This window comes from Lissotriton helveticus, chromosome 6, assembly GCF_964261635.1.
Source record: "Lissotriton helveticus chromosome 6, aLisHel1.1, whole genome shotgun sequence".
NCBI classification, from domain to species: Eukaryota; Metazoa; Chordata; class Amphibia; order Caudata; family Salamandridae; genus Lissotriton; species Lissotriton helveticus.
The window spans coordinates 386,121,136-386,148,512 of record NC_136067.1 but is presented as its reverse complement, the minus strand read 5'-3'; the positions used below and the strand labels follow the sequence as shown (position 1 = coordinate 386,148,512).

Here is a 27,377-nt window from a genome sequence, read left to right as displayed (position 1 = left end):
CCCAACCTTGCTGTGCAAGGCACAAGCACACTGGTCCTTTGAGAATTGTCACAAAGAGAAAATGGCTCTACAGCCAACCTTAAAAAGTGCATTTGACCCCTTACAGCATTAATGTGAACCGGATGGTTATGTTAATAAACTGGGTGTAGGCAACAAGTTTGATGAAGCGTACCCTCTCGCAACACAATGTCTCATGCCGCCTATTCAAACAGTGAAAGCCAAGCGGGGAAGTGGGTGAGGAAAAAGGAAACTCACAAAATGCAAGAAACGCAAACGAGGCTAAGCACAGGCTTGTTAGACGCGTTCGTACTTGGTAGCTCAAAACCTGGATAAGGAGATCGATAACTCCCTGGTAGCAAAACATAACCAGCGCTCAGACTGCAGGAAAACGTTTGGAAGGCTGTCCATATCCACCTTCAGTGTAACCGAAAGCAGAGGAGAAGCAGGCAGGTATTTAACTAGGCACCCAACAGGGCAGGCCAAGAATAAAAAGACTATGCAGGGAGCACAGATGCATGTCAGTAAATGAGTTCAGGAAAAGATATTATAAAAGAATTGATAGCTACCAGAATTCAGTAAGTGTAGGCAAACCTTATGAAAACGGAAAAGCAACGTTTAAAAAAAAAAAAAAAAAAGCAAGGTCAGAAGACAGCAATAAAAATACACTTATGTCACTGAGCTCGCTTCATGTTGTGCAAGCACACATCATGAAGGCTGTCTATGCCACGCACAATGTAACAGAAACAAGGGCAAACGAGAAGGAAGAACCAAACGGCAGAAAAAGCGATCGCTTTCACTTTTGCGATCGCTTCAAAAACAAAGAAGCCCCAGAGTGTTGCGTGAGCCCGCACCACTGTGACACACGTGACCACATGGCCTATTTGAGTCTATTACGTGCTTGGTGCACGTAATATACACCAATAGGCCATGGGCGGAGCAATGCGCCCGCCTGTGGCCTATTGCATTCAGTCTTTCATTAAAAGACGCACGTACAGGCCAATAGCGGCCCACAAAAGGAAAAGTACACGCACGAGCTTGTGCGATTCCTAGGGCAGCTTACAAACCCCGTTTCTTCACCTACTAAAGGGCTCGCGCTGCGAGCACTGCTGCGCAGTGCAACGCAGGGCGGGAGCCCTAAAAATGGGTGATATGGGCAATGAGGTATTTAAAACTACCATTACCACCCCCCACGCCTACTACGTTCCTCTAATCGATTCAAATTCCAGGTTCCCAGAATCAAACGAGCCAGGATGGGAGGACAGTCCTTTGCCTATCTGGCTCCCTCCCTCTGAACTCCCTACCAATTAATTTACGTCTAGAAAAGCACTACCTTAAATTTCGCAAAGGCGTAAAAACATGGCTCTTTAATCTTTTTTTTATACATAACTTCCTGCTTGTATCTCTTGTCCTACGCGCTCGTGGGTGCCGGGAAACCTTCGGGTAGCTGGGCACCATATAAATTTAAAAAAAAAAAAAAATCGTGGTGGACCCTTAATTTGGATACCAGTTAAGTGTCCATACACCCCCAACTGATTTGCATTATGGTCAACTTCCCCCACTCAACAACAAGATGTAGAAGGCGATCTTTTTCCTATCCTTCATAGGTACCGCAAGAAGACCAGCATATTGTCTGTGTACAGCAATACACAATCTTAGCCCTTCCCACTGAAAGCCCTGAACCAAACATTGCATCTGATCCAATGCTAGGGCAAACTGAAGAATTGAGATGAGGCACCACTGTCTTGTGCCCCTCTCAACAGTAAAGGGCAGACAACACTCAATTCTAATCTTGGCTAACAGGTTTAGAGGGACCATGATATGAAATATGAAGAGAGCCAAAATTAATTTGACGCAAGATCTTGTGCAGAAAAATATAGTCAAGGGACTCAAACGCATTTTCAAAGTCTAAAAGTGACAATGCATTTTTGGAAGACGGGTAATATTTTACTTGGCATAAGCTGCAGCCATTTTGGCTGTGGTATCCATTTAAGTTTCCTTTGTAATTCTTTCGTCTTTTCACTCTGCCTGTGCTATCTATTTTAGAGGACTTCCTGACTCAGCTAAAAGCAATCAATCAGTACATTTGTAGAGCGCGCTACTCACCTGTGAGGGTCTCAAGGCGCTGGAGGAAAAAGGGGGGGGGTGCTACTACTGCTCGAATAACCAGGTCTTGAGGTGTTTCCTGAAGATGAGATGGTCCTGGGTCAGTCGTAGGTGTGCGGGGAGGGAGTTCCATGTCTTCGCTGCTAGGTAGGAGAACGATCTTCCTCCCGTGGTGGTTCTGCGAATCCGTGGGACGTGGCGAGGGCGAGGCTGGAGGAACGGAGCTGGCGGGTGGGGGTGTGGAACAAGATGCGGTTGTTGAGGTATTCAGGGCCCATGTTGTGGAGCGCTTTGTGTGCGTGGTTGAGCAGCCTGAATGTGATCCTCTTGCTGACGGGGAGCCAGTGCAGGTTTCTCAGGTGGGCGGATATGTGGCTGTGGCGGGGGATGTCGAGGATGAGTCGTGCGGAGGCGTTCTGTATGCGCTGAAGGCATTTCTGAAATATGGCTGTGGTTCTTGCCTATAGAGGGCGTTCCCGTAGTCCAGTCGGCTGGTGACGAGGGCCTGGGTGACCGTTTTTCTGGTTTCGGTGGGGATCCACCGGAAGATCTTTCGGAGCATGCGCAGGGTGTTGAAACACGAGGACGAGACTGCATTGACTTGCTTGGTCATCGTGAGAGAGGAGTCAAGGATGAATCCCAGGTTGCGTGCGTGGTCAGTGGGTGTCGGTGCGGTGCCCAGCGACGTGGGCCAACAGGAGTCGTCCCAGGCGGAAGGGGATTGTCCGAGGATGAGGACCTCAGTCTTGTCCGAGTTGAGCTTCAGACGGCTGTGCCTCATCCATTCTGCGACCTCTTTCATTCCGTCCTGGAAGTTGGCTTTGGCGGTGAGAGGGTCTTTGGTGAGGGAGAGTATAAGTTGGGTGTCGTCGGCGTGGGAGAGGATGTTGATGTTGAGTTTGCGGGCGATGGTGGCGAGGGGGTTCATGTGGATATTGAAGAGAGTTGGGCTGAGTGAGGAGCCTTGGGGTACGCCGCAGATGATCTTGGTGGCCTCGGAGCGGAAGGGAGGGAGGCGGACTTTCTGGGTTCTGTCGGAGAGGAACGATGTGATCCAGTCCAGGGCCTTTCCTTGGATCCCTGTGTTGTAGAGGCGGGTTATTGGGGTGCGGTGGCAGACGGTGTCGAAGGCTGCCGAGAGGTCCAGGAGTATGAGAGCGGCTGACTCTCCGTTGTCCATCAGGGTCCTGATGTCATCCGTGGCTGCGATGAGGGCGGTCTCGGTGCTGTGGTTGGCTCGAAATCCGGACTGGGATGGGTCGAACAAGCTGTTTTCTTCGAGGAATGCAGTCAGCTGTTTGTTGACGGTCTTCTCGATGACTTTGGCCGGGAAGGGGAGCAGAGAGATGGGGCGGAAGTTCTTGAGGTCTTTGGGGTCCGCTGTTGGTTTTTTCAGAAGAGCGTTGATTTGTGCGTGTTTCGAGCTTCCAGGGAAGGTAGCTGACGTGAAGGAGCTGTTAATGACGTTCTGGAGGTGGGGTGCGATGGTGGTGTCAGCTTTGTTGAAGATGTGATGAGGGCATGGGTTGGAGGGGGAGCCGGAGTGGATGGTGTTCATGACGCGGGTGGTGTCTTCAGTGCTGATGTGGGTCCATGCGCTGAGGGTGGTGGTGCGGGTCGTTGGTTTAGTGGCTGGGGGCGGGGTCTGGGGTCCAAAGCTGTCATGTATATCTGTGATCTTGCGGTGGAAGAATGTGGCGAGGGAGTTGCAGAGGTCTTGCGACGGTGTGATGTCGTTGTTGCTGGCGCTGGGGTTGGAGAGCTCTTTGACGATGCTGAAGAGTTCCTTGCTGTTGTGGGAGCTGTTGTCCAGCCACTCTTTGAACGATGTCCTTTTGGTGGTGCGGATCATCTGGTGGTATTCGCGGGTGGCGCTCTTGAGGGCTGTCATGTTTTCTGATGTCCGCTTTTGGCGCCAGGCTTTTTCGAGGGTTCGGCACGATTTCTTTGCGATTTTGAGGGTGTCTGTGAACAATGAGGATTTTCTGTTGCTAGTCTTGCCTGGGGGTTTCTTCAGTGGAGCGAGGTCGTCGGCGCAGTTGGTGATCCATTGTGCTAGATTGTCTGCTGCGTTGTTGGTGTCAGGGGTGTCGACCGGTGGGTTCTGGCTCAGCAATGTGGTCAGCTGGTCTGTGGTGATTTTGCTCCAGCATCTGCGGGGGATCTGTAGTGTGTGGTGGTGAGATGTGGTCTTCTTGAAGGTGAAATGGATGCAGCTGTGGTCGGTCCAGTGTAGTCCGGTGGAGTGGCAGAAGGCAACGTGGCTGCTGGCCGAGAAGATGGTGTAGAGCGTGTGGCCGGCGTAGTGGGGGGCGGGGGGGTCCACCAGTTGCTTGAGTCCGAGGTTGTCGAGGTTGTCGAGCAGGGTGGTGGTGTTGTCGTTGTTTTTCTCCAGGTGGAAATTCAGGTCCCCTAGGAGGATGTACTCTGGTAAGGTTAGGGCGTGCGGGCTGATGAAGTCGGTGATGGTTTCGCAGAATTGTGTCCGTGGGCCCGGGGGTCTGTAGATGAGCGTTCCTCTGAGGGTGATCTGGGGGTCGGTGTGGATTTGGAAGTGTAGGTGTTCGGTGGCGGTGAGTGTGTCTTCGGCGTTGGTAGTGACGCTGATGGTGTTCTTGTAGATGATGGCGATGCCTCCTCCAGTTTTGTTGACGCGGTCTTTCCGGGTGATTTTGTAGCCGTCCGTGATGGCTATGGCGATGTCGGGGGCCGAGGAGGCGTTCATCCAGGTTTCCGTGAGGAAGGCGACGTCTGGTGCTGTTGTATCCAGGAGTTCCCAGAGTTCGATGGCGTGTTTGTGGACAGAGCGGGTGTTGAGGAGGATGCACTTGAGATGGTTGTTGTTGTTGCTGCTGTGGGAGGTGTGCAGGTTCGGAGGCAGGAGAATTTGCATGCTTGGCAGGTGAAGGGTCCGTGGGTGCGCCTCGGAGGCAGGCGGCAGATCGTCCTGTGTTGAGTGCGATGAGGGTGGCGGTGTCGTACCTCAGTCGGGTGCCCTGGAGACGTCGGGGCCAGGGGTTGTGGCGCTAGGCGCTGTCCAGGTGCGGACGGGCTTGCCTTAGGGCCGCCTTCTGCGCGCCGGCGGCGCGTGTCCGCTGCGCTGTCTCGCAGCGGCCACCATTTAAAGGGCGATGGGGAGGAGGGGTCAGCGAATGGGCACAGGGGGTGGGGCCGCACGGGAGGCAGTGGCGGGAAAACGGGGGAGCAGCGGCGAGCGAGGCTCCAAGGGAGAGAAGGGCGACAGTCACACAGGGGTAGAGAAATCAAAATGGGCAGCAGACACTGGCACACATGGAGCAGAGCAGGCGGGTCACAGGCACAGGTGGCGCTGCAGCTGTGGAGAAGCGACCTACTCGGAGGGTCAAGGGTCGCTGTCTCTACCGCGCAGCGGCCGCCATTTAAAGGGAGGCGGGAGGGTGGTCAGCGAATAGCCACCGGGGGCGGGGCCGCACGGGAGGCATCGGCGGGAAAACGGGGTACAGAAATCAAAATGGGCAGCAGACACTGGCACACAGGGAGCAGAGCAGGCGGGTCACAGGCACAGGTGGCGCTGCAGCGGTGGGGAAGCGACCTACCCGGAGGGTCAAAGGTCGCTCTGTACGTGCTGAGAGTTTGCAGCTGGCAGCACACCTGTTAACTGTCAATCATTTCTGCTGCCATAAGCACTCCTGCTCCACCTCCCACTTTGCTGACCAAGTGGTTATTCTTCTGCCCTTGTTTGTTGAAAACTATTTCAAAACGTGTCCTTCCAATTTCTGTTCACATGATTACACTGCTGAAAAACTGTATAAAAGCTCTGTGTGCTGTGACTTCAGTGTACTACCTCCTCCAGCACTTGAGAGTGATGTGTGGACGTGGTCCCACTCATGAGTGATTAATAAACTTGCTATTTATTCCTATTCCAGTGCTAATCACTACTTTGTTGGTCTTCAAACCCGTGGACAAAAGGGTGACCCTGCACCAGTGTATCCCTAAAAAGGTATATTTCCACACATTAGTGGCAGAGAACTCCGGTACCCAGGACAAGGCCATTTAAATCCTTCTGAAGCAGTGTTTGTGCTCCGACGCAGCGTGAAACTGTTCTGGTCTGGATATATTAGCAAATAAATCACTGGCTAGACTGTTTGCTAGGACTCTGGCTAAGATTTTTGTCTCCACATTAATAAGTGAAATGGGACTGTAAGATGCATGCTGATATTGGGGTCCAGCATGCTACAGGAGAACCAAAATCACAGCCATCTCAAGATATTCAGTAATAGCCCCAGTGTGTACAACGTCAATTAAATGAAATGAAATGAAATGTATAAAGCGTGACTATTACCCTAGGGCAGGGGTCTTCAAACTGTGGGGTCCGACCCCCAGGGAGTCGTGAAGTGATAGGAAGGGGTCGCACATTCCTGGTCACACTTCTGCCTATTAATATTATTTCCATTAGTCATGTGTGATTCCTTAAGCCAATCATAGCTTTTTAGCCAGTAACAATTTGCTTGTTGGGATGTTAAACTCTTGCATACAGTGTCAAAAAATGACTGTTGCCTGAAGAGTCACATTTCTATTGGGTCTCTTTGCAACTATGTAAAAAGTAAAATAAATAAAAGTTTCAGTTTGTGATTTTCTATTTTTTTTGTTGGCGACAGTGAAAGGTTATTCAGTGAAATAGAGAAAGGGCGGCGATTGCATTTCAAGCGTTTTTATTATTTGGCCCCTACCTATTGGAATCATTTTCCCTTCTATATTCGCACCTGCAAAGACTACATCAAATTCACAAAATTACTAAAGACTTACTTGTTCTAAATTTGCCCTTTGGTCCTGCTGCTGGTGTTTACCCGCAGCGCTGAGATACCCCGTTGTGGTGATTCAGGAGTGATGTTGAGTTAAAATAACATAACAGATGTTAGCATCCCAGTGCTAATGGGTAAACATTCACATCCTTCTAAAGCAGGGGTCTTCAAAGTGTGGGGCACGGCCTCCAGGGGGGTCGTGAAGTGATAGAAAGGGGGGTCACACATTCCTGGTCACACTTCTGCCTATTAATATTATTTCCATTAGTAGTGCGCTACTGTTACAAAAAGGTGTCCTGGGGCTAAAAACCATCTGTTGCCTGAAATGGCAAATGAGAAACACACAGAAGGGGAAGGAGAACCAGCCAAATGGGGTAACCTACAGGGCGTAGAGCCAGGTTTTTATAGGTTCCTAAAGGATAATAGATTCTTGGTCGAGTGAAGCAAAGGAGGGGGCAGGTTCCATAACTGTGCGGCCTGCACCAAAACAGTGAGGCCGACTATTCATGCCTTCCTGAATTAGGGAACAATAAGCAGATTCGCACAGGCGGTGAGGAGAGATGAGAGGGTGAAAGGAGATGGCATGAGAGAGGACAGCAAGGGAGCCAGAGAATTCGATTTAAGAGGTCAGGGATTAGGAGAAATGTGTAGTGCTTAGGGAAGTGCAGAAACGCAAGAGGATAAGTGAGTGTGAGCAAAAGGTGAGGGCATAGAGGAGGGATACTATTATACTGTGAGAGAAGATAGCTGAGAGATGATCTGTGATGTAAAAAGAGAATTTGATGCGACGTGGGTGAGGGACAGCAGCAATAGGGGAAGAGAGGGAGCACTGAGGTGAGTGCTGAGGTAACAGGGGAGAAGGACGTTGGTTCAAGAAGTTGTGGAACAACAAAGGGGAGATGTGAAAGATGAATGGGGGACTGGAGAGGTGTCAAATACAAATAGACAGAAATTTGAAGGGAGAGACTTGAGGTGAATGAGAAGTGATGAGGGGTGAGAGGTGACGGGTCCAGAGAGGCCATGAGATAAATGCAAGAGATATGGGCAGTGAAAAGCGAGAATGGCAAAAGGTGAAGTGAGAGGTTGAATGGAAGTGTTCAGAAGTTGTAAAAAGGGGTGAAAGAAAAAGGCTAGCAAAGTGAGAGAGGGATCCAGGCTTGGGAGAGGAATGGAAGGGAGGGGGTGAGAGGAAAGAGACGTGGGTAAACTTCTTAACAATGCATAAGACCGCCAGGGTTTTTGGGGGACCCCTACTGCTGCCAGCCAGGGCCAGGTGAGCTTTTAATGTGGCAACGCGTATTCCTGCAGAGTGGAAGGCCCTTCAAAAAGGTTGACTAGACATCTTTGTTGTTTATTGCTACATTTTCGTTATAAACTGGTACTGATGAGGTGAAATATTTCCTCAGCGTTAGTGTGTGTAAACAGTTTCAAAATAATGAAGCAATACTATCCCAAAATATGCAGCATCAGATAGCATTATTTATATTTTCTTACCATATAATTTAGTCGAGCCTGCAGCATAATTTGGTCCTCACCTGCCTCATAATTCCAATAGATCTGCCTATAGGTTTAGAATTTTCTGTCAGGAGGGGGTCCTTACGCCTAAACATTTTGACTGGGGAGTCTCGGCATCCAAAAGTTTGAAGACCTCTGCCCTAGGGTGTCTAGGCGATAACTCCATAAGAAAGACTGAAAAGCTGCATTGAGATTTTTTGATTAAAAAGCCAGGTTTTGAGCACCTTCCTAAACGTCAGTAGGTTGGTTTTGTGTTTCACCATGAACATGTTCAATAGCTGTGGCATTAGAAGGGAAGCAAAATGTTTGAAATAGTCAATCAGTTCGGGAGTTCTCCCATCCTCCATGTCAGAAATGGCTTCAGTGTGCCCTTCTGTAGAAAAAGGCAGCAACGCTAATGTGATACATTCGGTTTTGTTCAGCAAGGAAATAGCCGAAGAAAAACAGGAGGGATACAAGGGTGGGTGGATGGGATTGGGAGGGAGTAACCTTGGTGAATGATCTGCAGCACCCATGGTTATGAAGTTAGAGCACACCAGTCTGACAGGAAAAATAGTTATTCTGTCCCCTACCAGTCCTACATGATTATGGGGAGGAGGTAAAAGTGGCTTGGCTGCAACTGCGGCAGGGTAGAAGGAAGAAGACAACTGCTGTCACTGGTGGTGTTGACAGCTTCTGCCACCACCACATCCTTTTAAGTCACAAAATGGATACATTGGCCTTTCTAAGACTTGCAAAGGCTGCCCTAGGTAGTAGGCAAGGTTTATCTCTGAATTTACAATTTTGTTCATGTTATGTTAAATCAATCTGTATGGGGCAGCTTATCACCTGTGAGGGTATCCAGGCACTGGAGCTAGAGCACCCCATGTAACTGACGGGCTGGAGACAGCAAACAAGGAGTAGGCCATGGAACCGCTGTCTTTAAAACATTTCAGTGCATAATTCCCCTTCTGGCAAAAAAAAGCCTGGAACTGTCAAATGGCAGATCAGTAATGGATGCCTGCACGTCAATAGAAAGTCATGTGGTGTGTATCCAGGCATGATGCCTAATCACTCACTGATGCTCGTGGTGTGACCCACATAGTCTGACATGTCCAGGCTGTCTCCCAAGACAAATTTTACTGGGACCTGCCCCCTTTAGATTGTCTGAGTGAAGACAGTCCTGCACTCGTCCGGGATGGCTGGCAAAATCTTGCTGGCCATATCCTAAAGTATATGTGTGTAGCATCCCAGCAAGCAGACAAAGTTCAAGGACTTCTCTGCTAAACTAGCAGAAAAAAATCATCCTCTTTTCAAACGCATCAATAGGTTTAAATTCTCTATCTGGTGGAACAGTAGGGAACACATTTGGCTCATCTTGCTACTAGAAGCTTTAAGTAAATAATAATTCTACCTACTTTAACAATAACTAATGCCTTCCGCTCCAGCCATTCTTATAGCTTTGGTGGGCCTGGAATATTCCGAACTGTTACCAGTGGCACAGCAAGGTCAGGTGGTACCCTGTGCTGAAAATTTCTTGTCACCCATGGCTTGACAAAATGGCACAAATATGTGTTCAAAACACATATTTTTGCCATTTTGTCATCCCCCTCATTGATGACTCCTGGGGCGGCCTGCACCCACCGCACCCTCCTTCCTACGCCACTGACTGTTATATCTGTGGTAGTGGGATGGTTAGTAGTTGTGTTGGTGCTGTCATGGGCAATATTGGCTGGGACAATATGTGGTGCAAACTGCAATGGCCTCCTGACGAGGTCCCCGCCATGTATACTTTTACAAATTAAGCACTAAGCAGGTTGAGACAGCAGCCTAGTACTGTGGACTAGCTCGCAGCCTCTGGCTTCACCAGGATAAGACAGCAACGTGGAAACCAGATCACAACCTCTATTGTGATTTGCGTGAGAAAACTGGATAAGCAAGATCACGGAATCCGGTTTTATTGGCTTGAAACATCTGGCTAAGGATGAAAACCAGATCACTTCCTCTGGCTCCATCAGAAGGAGACAGCAGGTTGTGACTGAAAGAAAGGTCAAACCTTCTGATTTCAGCATGTTGAGAACGCCGGCTGAGCCTGTAATTTTGTTTACCTTCCCTTCTTTAAATGAATATTTATACATCTATACCTATTGTAATTCATTATTGTTTTTGTAAATTTCTTATTTTGATTGGGTATTTTCGCTCATGAATAATTTTTCTGTATTGTCTGTATGTGTTAATTATGAAAATTCAATAAAATATTTTGAACTCAATATAGTAAGCTAAATGTGCCAGAAAGAGTGTAAAATGTAATTTTAAACTGACATGCATTTGAAATGTGCTAACTTGTAGTAGGCAATCATTGCTATTCAGAAGAATCCTGACACAAGTTTTCAAGCTGAGAAGAAACTCAAGAAACTCAATGGGGAGAGGAGTTAGCCTAATAGCTAAGGCGCTCGACCTCAGACCTGGGAATCTGGGTTCGAGTCTCGGTAACGACGCCAAAACCTCCTGTGATTCTGGGCAAATCAGTGTGTGTTCTCATGTAAAACGTAACTTGTGCTATGTAAAGCGCTCTGATACCTGATTCGGTTCGGGTCTAGTTCGCGCTATATAAAACTCTACCAAAAAAAAAATAAAGTAAAATAAAAAAAGTACCAAGTTCACAGACGTCAGGTGCAGAGTCAAAAAGGCCAGATCCCCCAGAGTTAGGCCTATGACACCTTGCTACAAGAGGACTTCCTGGCGGAGGTGAACACAGTTTAGAACAAGTCATCATCAAGGTTTCCATCGGGGCGTCATTAAAAGGCAGTAAGGGCTATGAAGGAGCATTCCTAAGCTACAGGATTGCTGTTAGTAGGCCAGCCATAGTTTAAATAGTAGATCGCTGTAGTTCCAACACTAGTACTGTTTTGTAGGCTACTACTGCAAAAGAGGTACTCTCCTCAGTTAGGGGCACCTGTTTCTAGGGTAATATTTAGGACACTAACATTATGTAGATCTAAATATAAGCCAAAATAAGTGTAATGAGGGTGGAGCAAATGGTATGCCTTGCCAACCTTGTCATGTGAAGCATCTTGGAGCCCATGAACGGCGTCAGAATCTGATCCGAACAAAGCTACCAGCCTACTATATTACTGATGTCAAAAGAAGGGGCCAGGGTTCATTCAAAGTTGTGAGTGGCGCATTGGTAATCTGTTGGCAACACCCACGGTGTGAGCCAGTGTGGGCATTGCTGGAGTCGGGTTGAAATCAGGGCAGTTGGACCCAACAAACCTTCCGACACAGGAGTGCCAGGGAGGCGGTACAAAAGCCCAATGGGGTCAGTAGGCACTGAGGTTAGACTCTCTGGCAGAAGCCCAGCTGGGGTACCAAGGGTTTTGTGGGGTGTAAAGGCACTCCAGATGGAGTCGGCATCATTCTGAAAGGTTCCAGCATGGTCTCCCTAAAGATCTCCGTCTGCTGCAGAATCATCAATGGCCTAGGGAACTCAGATGAGCCAAGACCAGCCTTAGAACAGGCTCCGAGTTGGGTGATGCCAGCAGAGACTGGTCTTTGGAGTGCCGACTGCATGACTTCTCACCAGAGTGGGAAAGGTGAGACAGATGAGCCCTGCTTGGACTTCGCCACTTGTGGCAAAACGTGTTCCTCAACTTCCTCACCAACTTATCGGAATGCAGTAACCTTAAGTGGGACACAGACCTGGAATGGAAGAGAGCCTGCAACTTGGAGGGGGGGTCTGCTGTCTTGAGCAAGATCACCTCACTTTTTGTGTTCACCTACATACAGAGATATATAGTTTCACTTTCCACTCCCTGATCACTTTTGGGTGCATCAGGGTGCATTTGTTGCTGGACTATGATCGCACCTACACCGTAGAACACACAGCCAAGCATGGTGGTGGTCCATGACCGACATATGTTTCCTGCAGTAGTGGCAAGGTTTGAAGCCTGTGTTTTGCTGGAGAGGAGAGGACATTGTCCTAGGACACTGTCTTTTTGCTGAAAATGGAATTTTAGCAGCAGTGAAAACCGACAACAGTTAGGGGCAGAGCTCCGGATGAAAAGCGTTACTTACCTGTAACAGCAGTTATCCAGTATTGGTGTCTTTCATTGATTCACATGCCTGAATCATTCCCCGTCGTCGAGACGGGAGCCTCCGGTACATAGAAAAGTAATGTCCTATAGACATACATAGAGAAAAATAGGCCTAAGGGCCTCACCTTAGTAGCCTATCCTTGTCCTTATGTAAAAAGGACCAAACTATTAGAGCCAGCCAATCAGCTATCACCTCCCTCTAGAACCTTCCTGACAGGAGCCTCAGTCTCTCAGATTTTCGTACGCACCAAGCTAGGTAGGCGTAATATAGTTAGAGAGAGAGCGTGAGTCCTTCCAGGGGAGGCGGGAGGGTTGCATGTGAATCTATGAAAGACACCAATACTGGATAACTGCTGTTACAGGTAAGTAACGCGTTTCTTATCCAGTATTAGGGGTGTCTTTCATAGATTCACATGCCTGAATCAGAGTAGTCAGCAATATATAATGCACATTTCTGATGTAAGCATGTTATAAATATAGTCATTTCCGATAATACATCTATTATCATGCGACTCTGAAACATCAGCATACATCAATACATATATATCATAACAACAAGAGATGTGCATACCAGGATGGCGGGATGTTGGAAGGCTCACCTCACTGGAATAGATGTCGAAGCACCGCCTGTCCCACTGCAGCGTCCTGCAGAAGCTCAACATCCAGGCAGTAGTGTCTGGAGAATGTGTGCGGTGACTTCCATGTCGCCGCTCTGCAAATGTCCAGAATCGGCACTCCAGCGAACAGCGATACTGATGTGGACATTGCTCTGGTGGAATATGCATGAACAGTAGCATTCAACGGCCGTCCGGCCTTCTCATGGCAGAATGCTATCGCTGAAGAGATCCACCTGGAGATGCTCTGTTTCGTTAGAGGCAGACCCAAGCGTGGACTACTGTAGGCCACAAAAAGCTGTGACGACCTCCTGAAGTTTTTCGTCTTGTCCAGGTAAAACTTTATACACCTTTTGAGGTCTAAGGAGTGTAACGTTCTTTCTGCTGCAGTGGTAGGGTTTGCAAAGAAGGAACGTAGAACCACCGGTTCATTAAGGTGAAAGTCTGAAGGCACTTTCGGTATGAATTTGGGATTCATCCTCAGCACCACTCTGTCTTGTTTAAACTGCATGAATGGCTCCTGAATGGATAGAGCTTGTAACTCGCTGACTCTCCTGGCCGATGTTAGAGCGAGCAGAAGAGCCACCTTCCATGAGATGTACTTGATGGGTGCTCGATGAATGGGCTCAAAAGGGTGCTTCATGAGTTGGGTGAGGACCAAATTGAGGTGCCATGTAGGCGGGATCCTTCTAGGTCTTGGGAAGGACCTATATAATCCCTTGAGGAACTGCTTAATAAGCCTACTGGACCAAAGCGAAGGAGCCTTTGAGGACCTGGTGAATCGTGAAATTGATGCCAAATGCACTTTTATAGATGCATGCGCCAACCCTGACTGTGCCAAGTGCAGAAGGTATGGCAAGATCTGTACAGGTGTAACATGAAGAGGCGACAGTCCGTTCTCAACACACCACAAGCAGAAACGTTTCCACTTTAGAGAGTACGTTCTGTTGGTACTGTCCGCTCTCGCTTTCGCCAGTACATCCCTGCACTCCTGCGGAATGTCTAGATGACAGAATTCTCTGTGCTCAGGAGCCAGGCTGATAATCTGAGCGATTGTAGGTTCGGATGTTGGATCTGCCCGTTGGACATTGTCAGCAGGGTTGGGTGCTGCTTCAGACGAATCGGTGCCCTGATGGAGAGGCGATGAAGATCCGAGAACCAGTGCTGCCTCGGCCAGAACGGGGCAATTAGGATCAGGGTACAAGGCTCCGCCTTCATCTTCCTGAGAACCCTGGGAATCATCGGAAATGGTGGAAAAGCGTACGCAAATACGCTGAACCAACCGATGGAAAGAGCATTTCCGAGTGACCTTGGTTGGGGACGCCAGCTTGCATAGTTTGGGCATTTGGCGTTTTCCCTGGTGGCAAAGAGGTCGATCCTTGGTACTCCCCATTCGGAGAATACCTGATCCAACGTACTCTGGTCGAGCTCCCATTTGTGAGAGAGAGACATCTGTCTGCTGAGGGCGTCCGCCATGGTATTGTCCTTGCCCGGAACATAGTCCGCTTTGAGCGTGATCCCCTGGAGCACTAGCCAGTTCCAGATTTTCTGCGACTTGCGTGATAGAGTGAGCGAACGCGTTCCTCCCTGTTTGTTCAGGTAGTGCATCGTCGTGGTGTTGTCCGTTCTGACGAGCACCTGGGAGTTCTGGATACGTGGTAAAAAGGCCTTCAGTGCCAGGTACACAGCTCGCAGTTCCAGAAGGTTTATATGGAATTGCTTCTCCTGCTCTGTCCATTTGCCGCTTACTTGGAGGTCCTGGAGGACAGCTCCCCAGCCTTCCAGGGATGCATCCGTGGTGACCACTAAAGGCGCTGCCGGAAGTAGGAATGGTAGGCCGGCCGACAGATTCCTGTGGTTCATCCACCATTGCAGGGACTTGGATATTTGTGGTGTTATTCTCACTATGTCCTCGAAAGAACCTGTACTCTGAGTCCATTAGACTGCGAGGGCTTCTTGCAATGGGCGCATCCCGAGTCTGCAGTGCGGGATGAGGAGTATGCAGGACGACATCATGCCCAGCAGTGATTTGAAAGTTCAAACTCTTATGGACCTTTTTGATGCCACAGCCGTGGCCAGAGATATGATCTTGTGTTTCCGTTCCTGTGAAGGAAATGCTTTTGCGCATTCCGTGTTCAAGGTTGCCCCAAGGAAGGAGATGCTTCTGGTTGGGGTCATGCATGATTTCTCGAGAGTCAATCCTAGCTGCAGAAAGAGATTGGTGCAGGCGTTGGAGGATTCGGTTGCGCCTGTCGCTGAGGGTGCTTTCACCAGCCAGTCGTCGAGGTAGGGGAAAACCTGGTGACCCATTTGACGTAGAAAGGCTGCCACCGGGGAAAGGCACTTCGTGAAAATCCGCGGTGCGGATTTGAGGCCAAACGGTAGGACTTTGAATTGGTAGTGGTGTTCTGCCACCTCGAACCTTAGGAATTTTCTGTGCCCTTTGAGTATCGGGATGTGGTAGTAGGCATCCTGGAGATCTAAGGATGTCATGAAATCTCCTTTTTCTAGAACGCCTAGTATTTCTTGGATAGTCACCATCCTGAACGACTGACTCTTAAGGAAAGAGTTGAGGGCTCTGGGATCTAATATGGGCCTCCACTTTTTCTCCTTCTTGCGTACAAGAAAGAAGCAGGAATAGAATCCCCTCCCTCTTTGAGACGAGGAACCGTCTCGATCGCTCCTTTCTTCAACATCGCAGATATTTCCTGGAGCAACAGCCGTAGATGTTTGTGCGGCAGTTTGCGTGGCGGTGTTGGAGGCGGGATTGCGGTGAATTCCAGGGAATGGCCGAATCTTATTAATTGTAGCACCCATCGATCTGTGGTTATGAGATGCCAATTTTGTAGGAAATGGGTCAACTTTCCTCCAAGTTTTAATGAGGGAAATTGTGGCTGGACTGGCTGGAGTAATCGGTCACTGGCGTCCGCCAGTGCCTCTCCTCTGGTTCTTTCCTCGGAAGTTCGATCTTCCATACGAAGTTTGGCGACCCTGTTGCTGCTTCTGCTGGTATTGCGATTTATTTTGGTAGGAATATGAGGATCTATTCTGGAAGGACCCTCTGTAGGAGGACTGGCCCCTGGATCTGTTACCCCGAAGGGACTGGTTTCTTGCCAGCAGCGTACCCAGTGCTCTAGCCGTATCGGTGTCTTTTTTGATGGTCTGGAGCGCTTCATCAATTGTGGCTCCGAAAAGATGTTGCCTGTCGAAGGGCATGTCCAGCACCTTTGTCTGTACTTCTTGCCTGAATGAAGTCGCCTTAAGCCAACCTTGGCGGCGCAGGACTGCTGCCCCAGCTAATTGGCGAAAGCCCGTCATGGCCCCATCTATGGCACGATCGATGATCTCGGCTGCCGAATTTTGTCCTTCCGAGAGCAGTGCCTTGACTTCCTCCTGAACTGTATCTGGCAGTTCCGCTACATAAGGGACTATATCCTCCCACAGCTGGCGGTTATAACGTCCTAACAGGGCTATGGAGTTGGCCACCTTGATGGTCATGGCTGACGTCGTCGTGAACCTCTTCCCGATGGTGTCCAACTTCCTTCCTTCTTTGTCCGGTGGGGCTCACAAGGGAGAGGAAGGGTTGCGAGAATTCTTGTGGGCTGCCTGGGTTACCACCGAATCTGGCTTCGGGTGTCCATTAAAACAAGCTGCCGCCTTAGTGGGAGCTTTGTATTTCTTATCCAGGCGTGGAACCACCGCCGGTATAGAGGCCGGCGTCGTCATCAGTTTCTTTCCCTGGTCCCAGAGAAAGTCTATAATGGGAATTGATTTCGTGATCTTCTTAGTTTGTTCCTTAAAGTTGTATAAGAAGCATTCTGTTTCCGTCGTTTCCATCTCCATGTGAAAACGCTTCGCTGCCCGTTCCATTATTTTATGGAAACCGCCAATGTCCACTGGCGGAGAGTCTGACTGGCGCGGTTGGGGTGAAGCTGGGGAATGTGCCACATATTCCTCGTCATCTTCCTGATCCGTTCGATCCTCATGGACTTCACCCTCTTCCAGTTCCTCAACGTCCTCATCTGAGGAGTCTACCACCTGAGGTGAAACTGCCTCTTGGTAGGTCTGCGAAGTTGGCCGCGTCTGTCTTGGGGCTGCCGCTGGTGCATCTGTAGCAGGCTTCGGACCCCAGCCTCAGTTGTCGGCGCCTCCGGGAAACGTTGTTGGTAGTCCCGGATGAGGTGCTTAAGGTCATCCACAATGGAAGCAGGAAGGCACACCATCGGGGTCACCTCCGTTCTTACATGAGCTTGGAAAGAGTGCTCCTGGTAGCCCAGTTCCTCTTGTTCCTCGTCAGTGCTTTGGCATTTCACATGAAGGTCTGAAATGGACGTAGCCTGATTCGTAGGTTCCTCTTCAGATTCTTCGCTCTGGAGAATCTCTGATGGTAAATGGCTTTGCACCTTGCTTGGTGATGTCGTTTCAGGTGTTATAAGTTTTTTAGCCACTTTGCCAGACACAGGACCTTTAACAGGAGCCCCTGTTGTCTCCGGTGGTGTCGGCGGTGGTAGGGTCCATGACGACGTTTCTACTAGTTGGGACTTCTTCCATGGTTCAATGATGTTCCGGTCCGTCGACGACCCTCCCGTCGACGGTATCGTCGTCGACGGCATGATCTCCGTCGTCGGTGCGTCTACAGACGAGATTTTCTTTGTCGACGATGTCCTCGTCGACGATGCGCTAGTCGACGACGCGCTCGTCGACGATTCGTTCCTCGCCGACGATTCATTCCTCGTCGACGTTTTCTTCGTCGACGTTGATTCTCCAGTCTACGGCGGACTTCTCGTCGACGTTGTCGACGGGCCTATCTTCACCGTCGATGGGTTCTTCGTCGACGGGCCCAACTTCGTCGTCGATGGGTTCTTCGTCGACGGTGTAGTCGTCGACGGGCCCACTATCATCGTCGATGGGTTCTTCGTCGACGGGCCCAACTTCGTCGTCGATGGGTTCTTCGTCGACGGTGCCGTCGTCGACGGGCCCAGCTTCGTCATCGATGACTGCTTTGGCAGCATGATAGATGGTATAGGTTTACCCGCCGCCGACGATGATGGGGTGGTCGTCGTCGAGGCGAGAACAGACAACGCTGTCGTCGTCGACACGGTCGTCGTCGTTGTGGAGACGGCGAGTGGCGTCATAACTCTTTTTTGCGAGGAAGATGACGCAGGCTTAGAGGATGAGTGCGTAGGCTTCTTAAAGGCATGAGAGCCTTTGTCAGACACTGAAGATGTCGTCGATCTTGCCTCTGAAGATTTCTTTTGTACCTTCATAGGAGGAGTGTCTGAGGGGCCAGGGGACTCCCCCCTAGGCCTCTTGTGGGAGACGTCTGAGGTCATGGAGAAGCTTCCCTCTGAGGACTCCACATTATCTCTTAAGCCTGTCCAGCCAAATTAGAAGTCGACCTTCTCTATCCCTTAAGGTCTTGTTAGGGAAAGAGCGACATATCTTGCAGTCTTTAGGGACGTGGTCAGGATAAAGGCAATATAAGCATAGGTCATGCTTGTCCTCCACATGGAGCCTTTTCTACCCACATGAAGAGCAGGCCCTGAAAAGGGCTTTCTTCTGGGATCCAGACATTCCTTATAATTGTGAGGCAACAAATCACTTACTGTAAGAGAAGAGTCTGAAGAATTCCTGTTCAAGATTTTGAGAAAGAATTCTTTGTCACAAGTAAATAAGTAGGTTTTGAAAAGATCCTGAGGAGAGCTCAGGGTGGAGACTCCCTAGCACAACGTGCGGTAGAAAATCTGAGAGACTGAGGCTCCTGTCAGGAAGGTTCTAGAGGGAGGTGATAGCTGATTGGCTGGCTCTAATAGTTTGGTCCTTTTTACATAAGGACAAGGATAGGCTACTAAGGTGAGGCCCTTAGGCCTATTTTTCTCTATGTATGTCTATAGGACATTACTTTTCTATGTACCGGAGGCTCCCGTCTCGACGACGGGGAATGATTCAGGCATGTGAATCTATGAAAGACACCCCTAATACTGGATAACCCTGTCTGATGGTTTGGAAATAAAGTGATGTGCAGTCACGTCTGGAGGTCGAGTGAGGTCAAAGCAGAGTCCAATGGTGCCACCTGCCAACACACAGGAGCAGTTGCTATAAACAAAGTTCCAGATCCGGCAGGCATATGGAGAAATACAAAAGATGAGAAAATTCCCATGGTAAGGAATTTGCGGTTGGAAATATCCATCAGAAAAAATCAATGGAACTGGATAAAGATAACTCCAATAGATCACATTAACCCACTTCAAACACTGCAGGTTCAGGATGGAGTCCTTTCAGTGTTCATCCTTTCACAACCAGGGCCGGACTGGGAAAACTAAGCAACTAAGTAGCCCTGGCAAATTTGTCAGTCCAGCCCCCAGGGTAGGGAGCTGCAAGTGTTTAGAACTGCTGCATTTGTTACTGGGAGCTGATACTGTAACATCACTGCAAAACCGGACCCCAGTGAAAATAAAACTGGTCCCTACCATTCTCAAAACTGGCCCCCACCTTTCCAGCCTCCCGGGGAAATAGCTGGTACAGCCAGTTTGGCCCTGCTCATAGCACCATCAAGCAAAGCATTAACTTCCTGCATCGGTTGGCCAGGTGTTTGAAGTGTTCACTCTTCTTTGTCTGTACGGTTGCTGCCTAGTGCGACATCTGTTCCTTGGTTTAGCATTCCATGTATTACTTGTTTCTCTGAGGGAAGATGCTGAGATGACCTTGAAGTAAGATTCCTCTTTTCTGCCACTGAGGCACAAGCATCCTCTGGTGATGGAAAGAAGAGGGGTTTGTATTTAAAGATTAATTTTAGTTAGCTGGAAACAAAAACATATATGCAATATTTCTGGCTCTCAGGTTTTGTTTGACACTTTCCAAAGACTTCCTTTGATGCTGAACCAGACAAGTGTAGTCAGGGAAGACGATAATGCGGCTAGCATCAAACTAAACCTAGTCTAAAGTGTGGACAGTTTTGAAGATTTTGTCTGTCTTTAAGATTCAGAATCTTGACGATCGTTTGGTGGGGCTCCAGGAGGATGTTTCTGCATAAGAGCCCAGTGGGCTCGCTCTATGATTAAGCATGCTGATAGTTTGTCTAATGTATCAACTTCTCAAGACATTGTTACGTTTATGTGCTTTCAGCTGCTTGCTAATTCCCACCAAACAAAGATGATTTCTACTGGCTCACCACTATATCTGTTGCCCACTTCTCCAGCACTTTTCAATCCTTTATGAGGTGTCTCCTTCCACCTCAGTCATCTTATCTTCAATGCTGCATAAGCCCGGTCTGGGAAGAGCTTAGCCCATCCCAACTTCAACTAATTTTGCTTCTAATACTGTGTGAAATGTCTGGGTGGCTTATACAATCATTGCTGTTGAGGATGATGAGTTATGTAATCCCTTTCAACTCATGATCCACCCTATCCCATGCACTGGGCAAGCCATCCCTGTAAATTGATCCTTTAAGGCCACCTTATCTCTTACTTACCATTTTACCTAGACTTGTGCTACCCCACTGCAGAAAGCAGTTCACTTAAGGGGGTGCTGTCGAAGAAGGGGCAGCCATGGGAAGGTATCGCAGTGGAGACTCCCCACTTGCACAGCAGACTGTTTCCCCTTGTCCAGCACCCTCCCTGCATACTCCTACAAAGGTAAACCAGCAGTGAGACAACGCACTGTGCCCACTTTCAGCCTTCAGTCTCTCAGCTCTTTTTGGGAATATGTTATCTATAGTTTTATAGTGCACTGCCACCCGTGGGGGTAGCCTGGTAGCAACAAAGACACAGGGTGCAACAGTGCCCTGGCACCAACAGGGGTAGAGGATTTAACAGTTCTTTGTGTGAGGCCCAATTCCTCAAATTGTTTCAGTCACAGGTTCTTGTGGCTAAGTCCACTGTGACCTGGGTCCCTTTCCTTTGGCCTTCTCCCATGTGCTGGGCAGGCTATTTGTCCAGCTCCCACACTTTACCTGATGATGATCCACCATTCCCAGGAAGTTAGGGCCAAAGGAAAAAGTGCACTCATTGCCCAGTTGGTTTCACAGTATTCCAAACCAAACACCCCCAACTTGACCATAATAAGAGGCAGGAAGAAAAACAGTGAAGAGACTCCAGTGTGTGGTTGGGGAGAGGTGACCCTCGACCGATATATGCTGTCCTTCTGCTATACAGGCATAGCAGTAATGAGACAGGACATAGTGAGACTCCAACAATACGGGATGGATATCTAACATGGAGTGGTGCAGACAGGCAGAGGAACCAGATTACAGGGCGAGGGTCTGACCTCAAAAACAGGTGAAAATATGGGGACCATGGCAGGCACAGTTGGTGGAGTGAAAGGGGGACATCCAAAACCTCAATATGTGTTCTGTTACCAGGAACCACACTCAATTGGAGATCAGAAAGGATACAGTAAGCAGAGAGAGAGTGTTGCTCAGAGAAGCTAATGGGGGAGAAAGGGTGCACTTGATAATATATAATTCACAGTCTACCATCTAAGATTGTCATTTTGTATTTTTTTTTGTTTGGTTTCTTGCGATTTTACTCACACTGCGGCACTCGGAGTGCAAATGTTTTTTTGTTTTGTTGTACTGGTTTCAATATGCTCAATAAAAAGAATTAATAAAAAAAAAGAAATTCCAGTGTTTTAAGAGAAGAGTTCACCATTTATGTTGCGTCACCGTTGTACCGCTATGCCTCAACAGGCTGTCAGGCTTCTACTAGGTGCATCCAGTCGCCCCTAAATGATCGTGCACTTCCCCCTTACTACCACCTGCCCTGCCAGGCTTCAGCAGGACTAACAATGTTCACAAACCAGGGCTGTACCTGGTCTCCATTCTCCATGGATGCAATCAGTAGCTCAGGTCCCCAACCTGTGTTGGCTTTCCCAGTGGATTGCGCCTGGTGGGTCACTAACTGGGAGGGAGGTCTGCCAGCTATGCTGATCCTATCTATGGACGTCTTGTGGCTGTCTCCAGTGATGCTGCCCATTGTTCTGACCTCATGCCTTCTGCAACCCACTCCGCCTGGATATGGGTCAGCAGATTCTCCCTGCCACACCTTGATTCCAGTGTTCTACCTACTGGGCCACTGTGAGACGTGCTACCATCTTCTCCCATCATCTGCCTCCTGGGGATGCTTTGCTAATTTTGGGCGGCAAGACCTTGCTCATCCAGGTGCCTCGCTGCCGGGCCAATGTAATGTCTCTCTGCCATCTCGATCAGGCCTTAATATTGGGGAAGTGGTCTGTGATGAGTTTTTTTGTGACTGCGCTCGGTCCGCCTCTGACCCAAGGCCAGTCCAACAACGTGATCCACCCCAAGAATATGAACAATGTTTCCTCCTGCATTATTCAATAACTGGAGTGAAATTATAATTTAGGTGAAAGAGGTGCTCATTATTAAATTCAATAACCAGAATATGCAGGTGGCGTGGTCCTTGACAAGAAAGTTCAAATAGTTTAGAGTGTACAACTATCCTTGTTAAAAAAAGAGGCTAAACCCAGCAGTGGTAAGGAAGACAAAAGAAGTACAACAAATAATTATTTGATAAAATGAGACGTTTGTGGAAATATTTCAGTGTGTAAAAATCTTTACATACAATTTGTCGATGTTTCAACTTTCGCGCATGATATTTAGGTGGCTTCCTTGGGACACCAGTGATTTACCATATTTAACAAACTGTTAGTCTATGTGGGGTAAGGATAAGCCCTGAACTACAGTACAAAGTAAAGTATCAAGGAAACTCAAAGTGCTCCAAATGAATCAGTCAAAGTTAATATGTTTAGTAGATCAAATGTTTTAGGTTTTTAAAAAGAATAGTGAACGGGTGTTCACTGGCATAATATTTCGTCTGCATCCTACTCACAATAGACATCCACTTATGAATATAGTTACAGAAGACATATATTCATAATAACCAATCTGATCATATTGTAAAGAAAGATAGGTCATAATGATGCTCCACTCATGAAACAATCCAGTGTTTAGTTACATTAACTGCATTACTCACTCTTCCAGATGTAGATTAAAGATGCTTAGAGGTAAACATACAGCACGTAGACTTGAGCTAAATAAGTACAAATGACTCTTGGGGAAAGGCAGGCTAATGCCAGCTTACACCCAAGGGCCATATAATGTGCTGTGCAGATGGACCAGAGAAAACATACAGTAGCAAATAAATCATTAGTCTCTCTCCTCAGCTTTCATCTAAACAAAATCTTATCATTCCGCTCTGGTTAGCAATTCGCCATAACTCTGAGTAGAGCTGATAGGGTTAAAGCAGGGATTAGAGAACGCATCATTGCAGTTTCCAGTCCAAACAAACAAAATGAATGTGAAAGCATGCAATAAATTTAATACATAATGATTACATGGCTTTAAATGCATGCCATAACAGTAAAGGGCCAACCTATAAAATAAATTAAGTCCATAACGAAGCAAGCAAAAACGCACCATTCATCAGATCCACAACTAAACAAAGAGAAAGCCTACCTTACAGCTAAACTCCTTTGTGACACTGTTAATTCTTCATCTTTTCTGAACATTCCTAAACAAAGACAAAAAGGCCGTAAATAAAACTCGATGATAAACTCGATAACAAACAAAATTTTACGAACGTTTTCATAATTCAATATACTTGTTGGTGTCTATTTAGAATACATAACAGGTGTTGTAATGAAGCGAGGCAAAAAGATTTTGGTGAAAGTAGTTTTTTATTTCCTTATGCAGACTCCACCCACAGTTCTGGCTTCTGCTCCTCCATGTGTCCAGCATCAACTAATAACCCAACATTCCACAAACCATCCATAAACGCAACAACGCTCATCCCCATACATTCCACTAGATTCCCTTCTTAAGTTCTTAAGCCAGAATGCCACATCTGTCTGTATACACTTTCCTAGCAATCACCTCCTCCAACACTCTTTCCTTCCATCCATCATCCTCAACCTCTCCATTCATATTCGTAAAGTCCTTTATCCATCCAGGTGACAGCACAGAATTAGCTTGGTTGCCTCTCAACAGTTCAAAAGATGTCTTTCCAGTAGTACCATGCAGTCACCCTATATACTTCCATAATTCACGCACCCAATCCTTCCCAACACTTCTCGCCAACTAAATGGCCTACTTAATGGTGCCCACAATCCTTTTCGCCCTCTTGACACAAACTGCTCTCCATTGTCCATCAGTACAGAACTAAGTAAACCTTCTCTTGTGAACACCTGAGACAACAATTCAATCACTTCAAATCATTTCGCATCACTCAATCGCAAGTTCCAGCCATCTGGAATAAAGATCTACCAGAACAATGAGGAATGTCTTTAGCGACCTAACATTAAGGTGTCCCAAAATATCCAAAGTTATCCCATCCTATGCTCTCTTGGGCATGTTTCTCACAACCATGGGTTGCTCCCACATCTTATAAATGTGGTCACTCATACAACACTCTCACCTCTCTCTCTATCCTTTCCAGGCCACCAATAATCCGTTAGCAAACACACTTTGGACCTTGAAATACCCTGATGACCCTCAAGCGCTATTTTATTCAACCTCCCTCTCATTACTTCAGGAGAGATCAACCTGATTCCTCTAAAAAACAACCCTTTATCACTTGACAATTCTTGCTTGACACTCCTAAACAACCACACCTCATAAGCCAACAACGTCTTGTCACCCCTACCATTTTCTAACATACTAACCACTCTCTGCAACACCTTGTCATTTTCAACTTCCTTTCTCCAATCCTCTTCACAAATCACCCTTTCTGTCATGACGCATACCTTTTCATCCTCCAAAACATAATCTTAACAGTCGATACCTTATACCTTCACCATCCTAGATAGGCAATCTGTTACCAAATTACTTTTCCAAGGAATATGCACAACCTGAAATTCATATTCCTGCAACTCCACAACCCACTTAGTAATTCTGCTAGACATATTATCAACTGCCTTCTTCATAAGCACCTCTTCAGCAGTTTATGATCCGTTCTGACAAACTTCCTGCCCCACAGGAAACTCTTCAACTACCTCACAGCCCACAAAAATGGCAAGAGCCTCATGCTCGATAACTAAATGACTGCTTTATGCATGTCTTAAGGCATGTGAAATGAAAGTTACCGTTCTCTCCTTTCCTTCATCTCTCTCCATAAAAGTCACCCAAACCCTGCACACTGGAATCTGTACAAATCAAGACACTAACTCTTCAAATTCTGAGCATTCTGCAACTCCTCCTTCAAATGATGAAACTCACTCTCACAGTCCTTACACCACTTAATCTCCACATTCTTCATAAGCAAATTACTCAATTTAAAAGTTTTCTCTGAAAACGCACTCCTAAATTTGCTATAAAACTCTACAAATCCCACAAATGAAGCAAATTTCTGATTGTTCTGAGGAACAGCCATCTCAGTGATAGACCTCACAAGCTCCAATTTTGGTCTCCACCTATTTTCTGTCAAGGCATGTCTCAGAAACTAATTATTTCTTATGAAACCTGCATTTCTCAAATTTAAGCATTAAACCATTTTCACACAGTTTCTGCAACACTGCTTGCACTTTCTCATCATGCTCTTCATAAGCATCACCAAAAATTAGGATAACATCTTGATACACCTTCACAGTGGATAATCCACTTAATATACTCTACATGGCTCTCTGAAAAACTGATGCCGCCAGCACTAGGCCAAACGGCATCCTTTGGAATCTCTATGAATGTAACAAACGCAGTAAGATCCATTGAATCCTCATGTAATCTTACCTGGTGATATGCGGAGGCTAGATCCAAAGCGGAAAACCACTTTGCATTCCCCAGCATACATACAAATTCAATAATTCCAAGAATAGGAAACCTGTCCACCACAAAGGTCCACACACAAACGAATCTTGCCATTTTGTTTTCTTGCTACGACCACTAGACTTAACCAATTCATCCCCTCAACCTTCTCAATAACACCTACTCTCAAGTTTCTTCAACTCCTCAAGCACAGCGTTCCCGACCTCAAAAGGTACCTGCTGTACTGTGCTAATTTCGGGTGTAGACCCTTCCCTGATCTTAATCTTGAGTACATACCATTACAAGCACACGCGGGAATCAGCAAACACTTCAGAAATCCCTCAGAAAACATATTAGATTGACACTTGACCACTTTACTGCCTTCAAGGAGGTTCCATCAGATCAACACTAACGGATCACACAGGAAGATGGGTCATCGCCCAGTTAGATTTCAGTGGAAAAACACAGACTATCATCTCTTATTATGGGCCCAATATAGACAACCCTTCCTACCTCCTTAAGATACAGTCCAACCTGGTGGATGTTAGATCCCCCATTATCATGGGGGGGACTTTAACATCCTGCTTGATCCTAGGCAGGATCGCTCCAATCAACGCCAATATGTGACCACACCACGATCTAGGCGTACCGTGGTTAATATGATGAATGAGCTTGGGCTCATTGATGCTTGAAAGGTTAAGGGAGGGTCAGCCCCAGGATTTACCTACTTCAGTAAGAAGCACGGTCATGCATCAAGATTGGACTACATCTTCGTAGATAGGCAATGTTTGGAGATCTTGGAGGATATAAGAATTCTACCCACTATTATAGCTGATCATGCACCCATTATGTTCTCAGTGTTGCTCAATAGAGATACAAGTATGGCATTACCAAGATGGACTTTAAAAAGGTCTGCATTGCGTAATCAAGATATAAAGCATCCGTTAGAACATCTATAGACAATTATTTCTTCGATAATGTTGGCTCCACTCTCCCTGAGCATGTCTGGGATGCCTGGAAAGCGCATATAAGAGGTCATCTTCACAGCCTAATCTGTTCAGAAAATAGGGAGGAGAAAAGTAAATTTAAAACTTTAGAGAACAAAATATCCACGCTAGAGAGTGCTAGGCTGGATACCCAGCAATCAAATTTAACAAGGTTACTAGATGAGCTGGAACTCTTCAGATCAGAATATAGAGGGTTATTAGATCAAAAAGTGAAGGTCCAATGGGATACCCATGCTATGGAAAACTATGAGTATGGCGAGAGAGCTGGAGCAGTTTTGGCTAGTAAGACCAGAGCGGATCGGGTACGAAACAACAGACAGGTTGATGCTTGATGAACAGGGGAATATATCCTGTAAACAGAAAGACATGGAAGATCACTTGCTTGTTAAGTTCTCTAAACTCTACGAGGAAGAAACATCCTCTACGCATGAGAACTCCCTACGTTGGTTGGAGAGTAAGGCCCTGCCTAGCCTGACAGATGAAGGTAGAACCATTCTTAATAGTCCCATCACCGAGGAGGAGGTCAGGAA

The 27,377-nt window shown here is 47.4% G+C and overlaps 1 protein-coding gene across 1 annotated transcript in view; it reads right to left on the bottom strand.

The window, feature by feature from the left end:
• Positions 1–27,377, bottom strand: part of MBOAT2 (membrane bound glycerophospholipid O-acyltransferase 2) — a 907,083-nt gene that overhangs the window by 187,810 nt on the left and 691,896 nt on the right. The window contains exon 6 of the mRNA XM_078647832.1: positions 23,561–23,615. Coding sequence (XP_078503958.1) covers positions 23,561–23,615 — 55 coding nt within the window. The remainder of the gene's footprint in view (positions 1–23,560; positions 23,616–27,377) is intronic.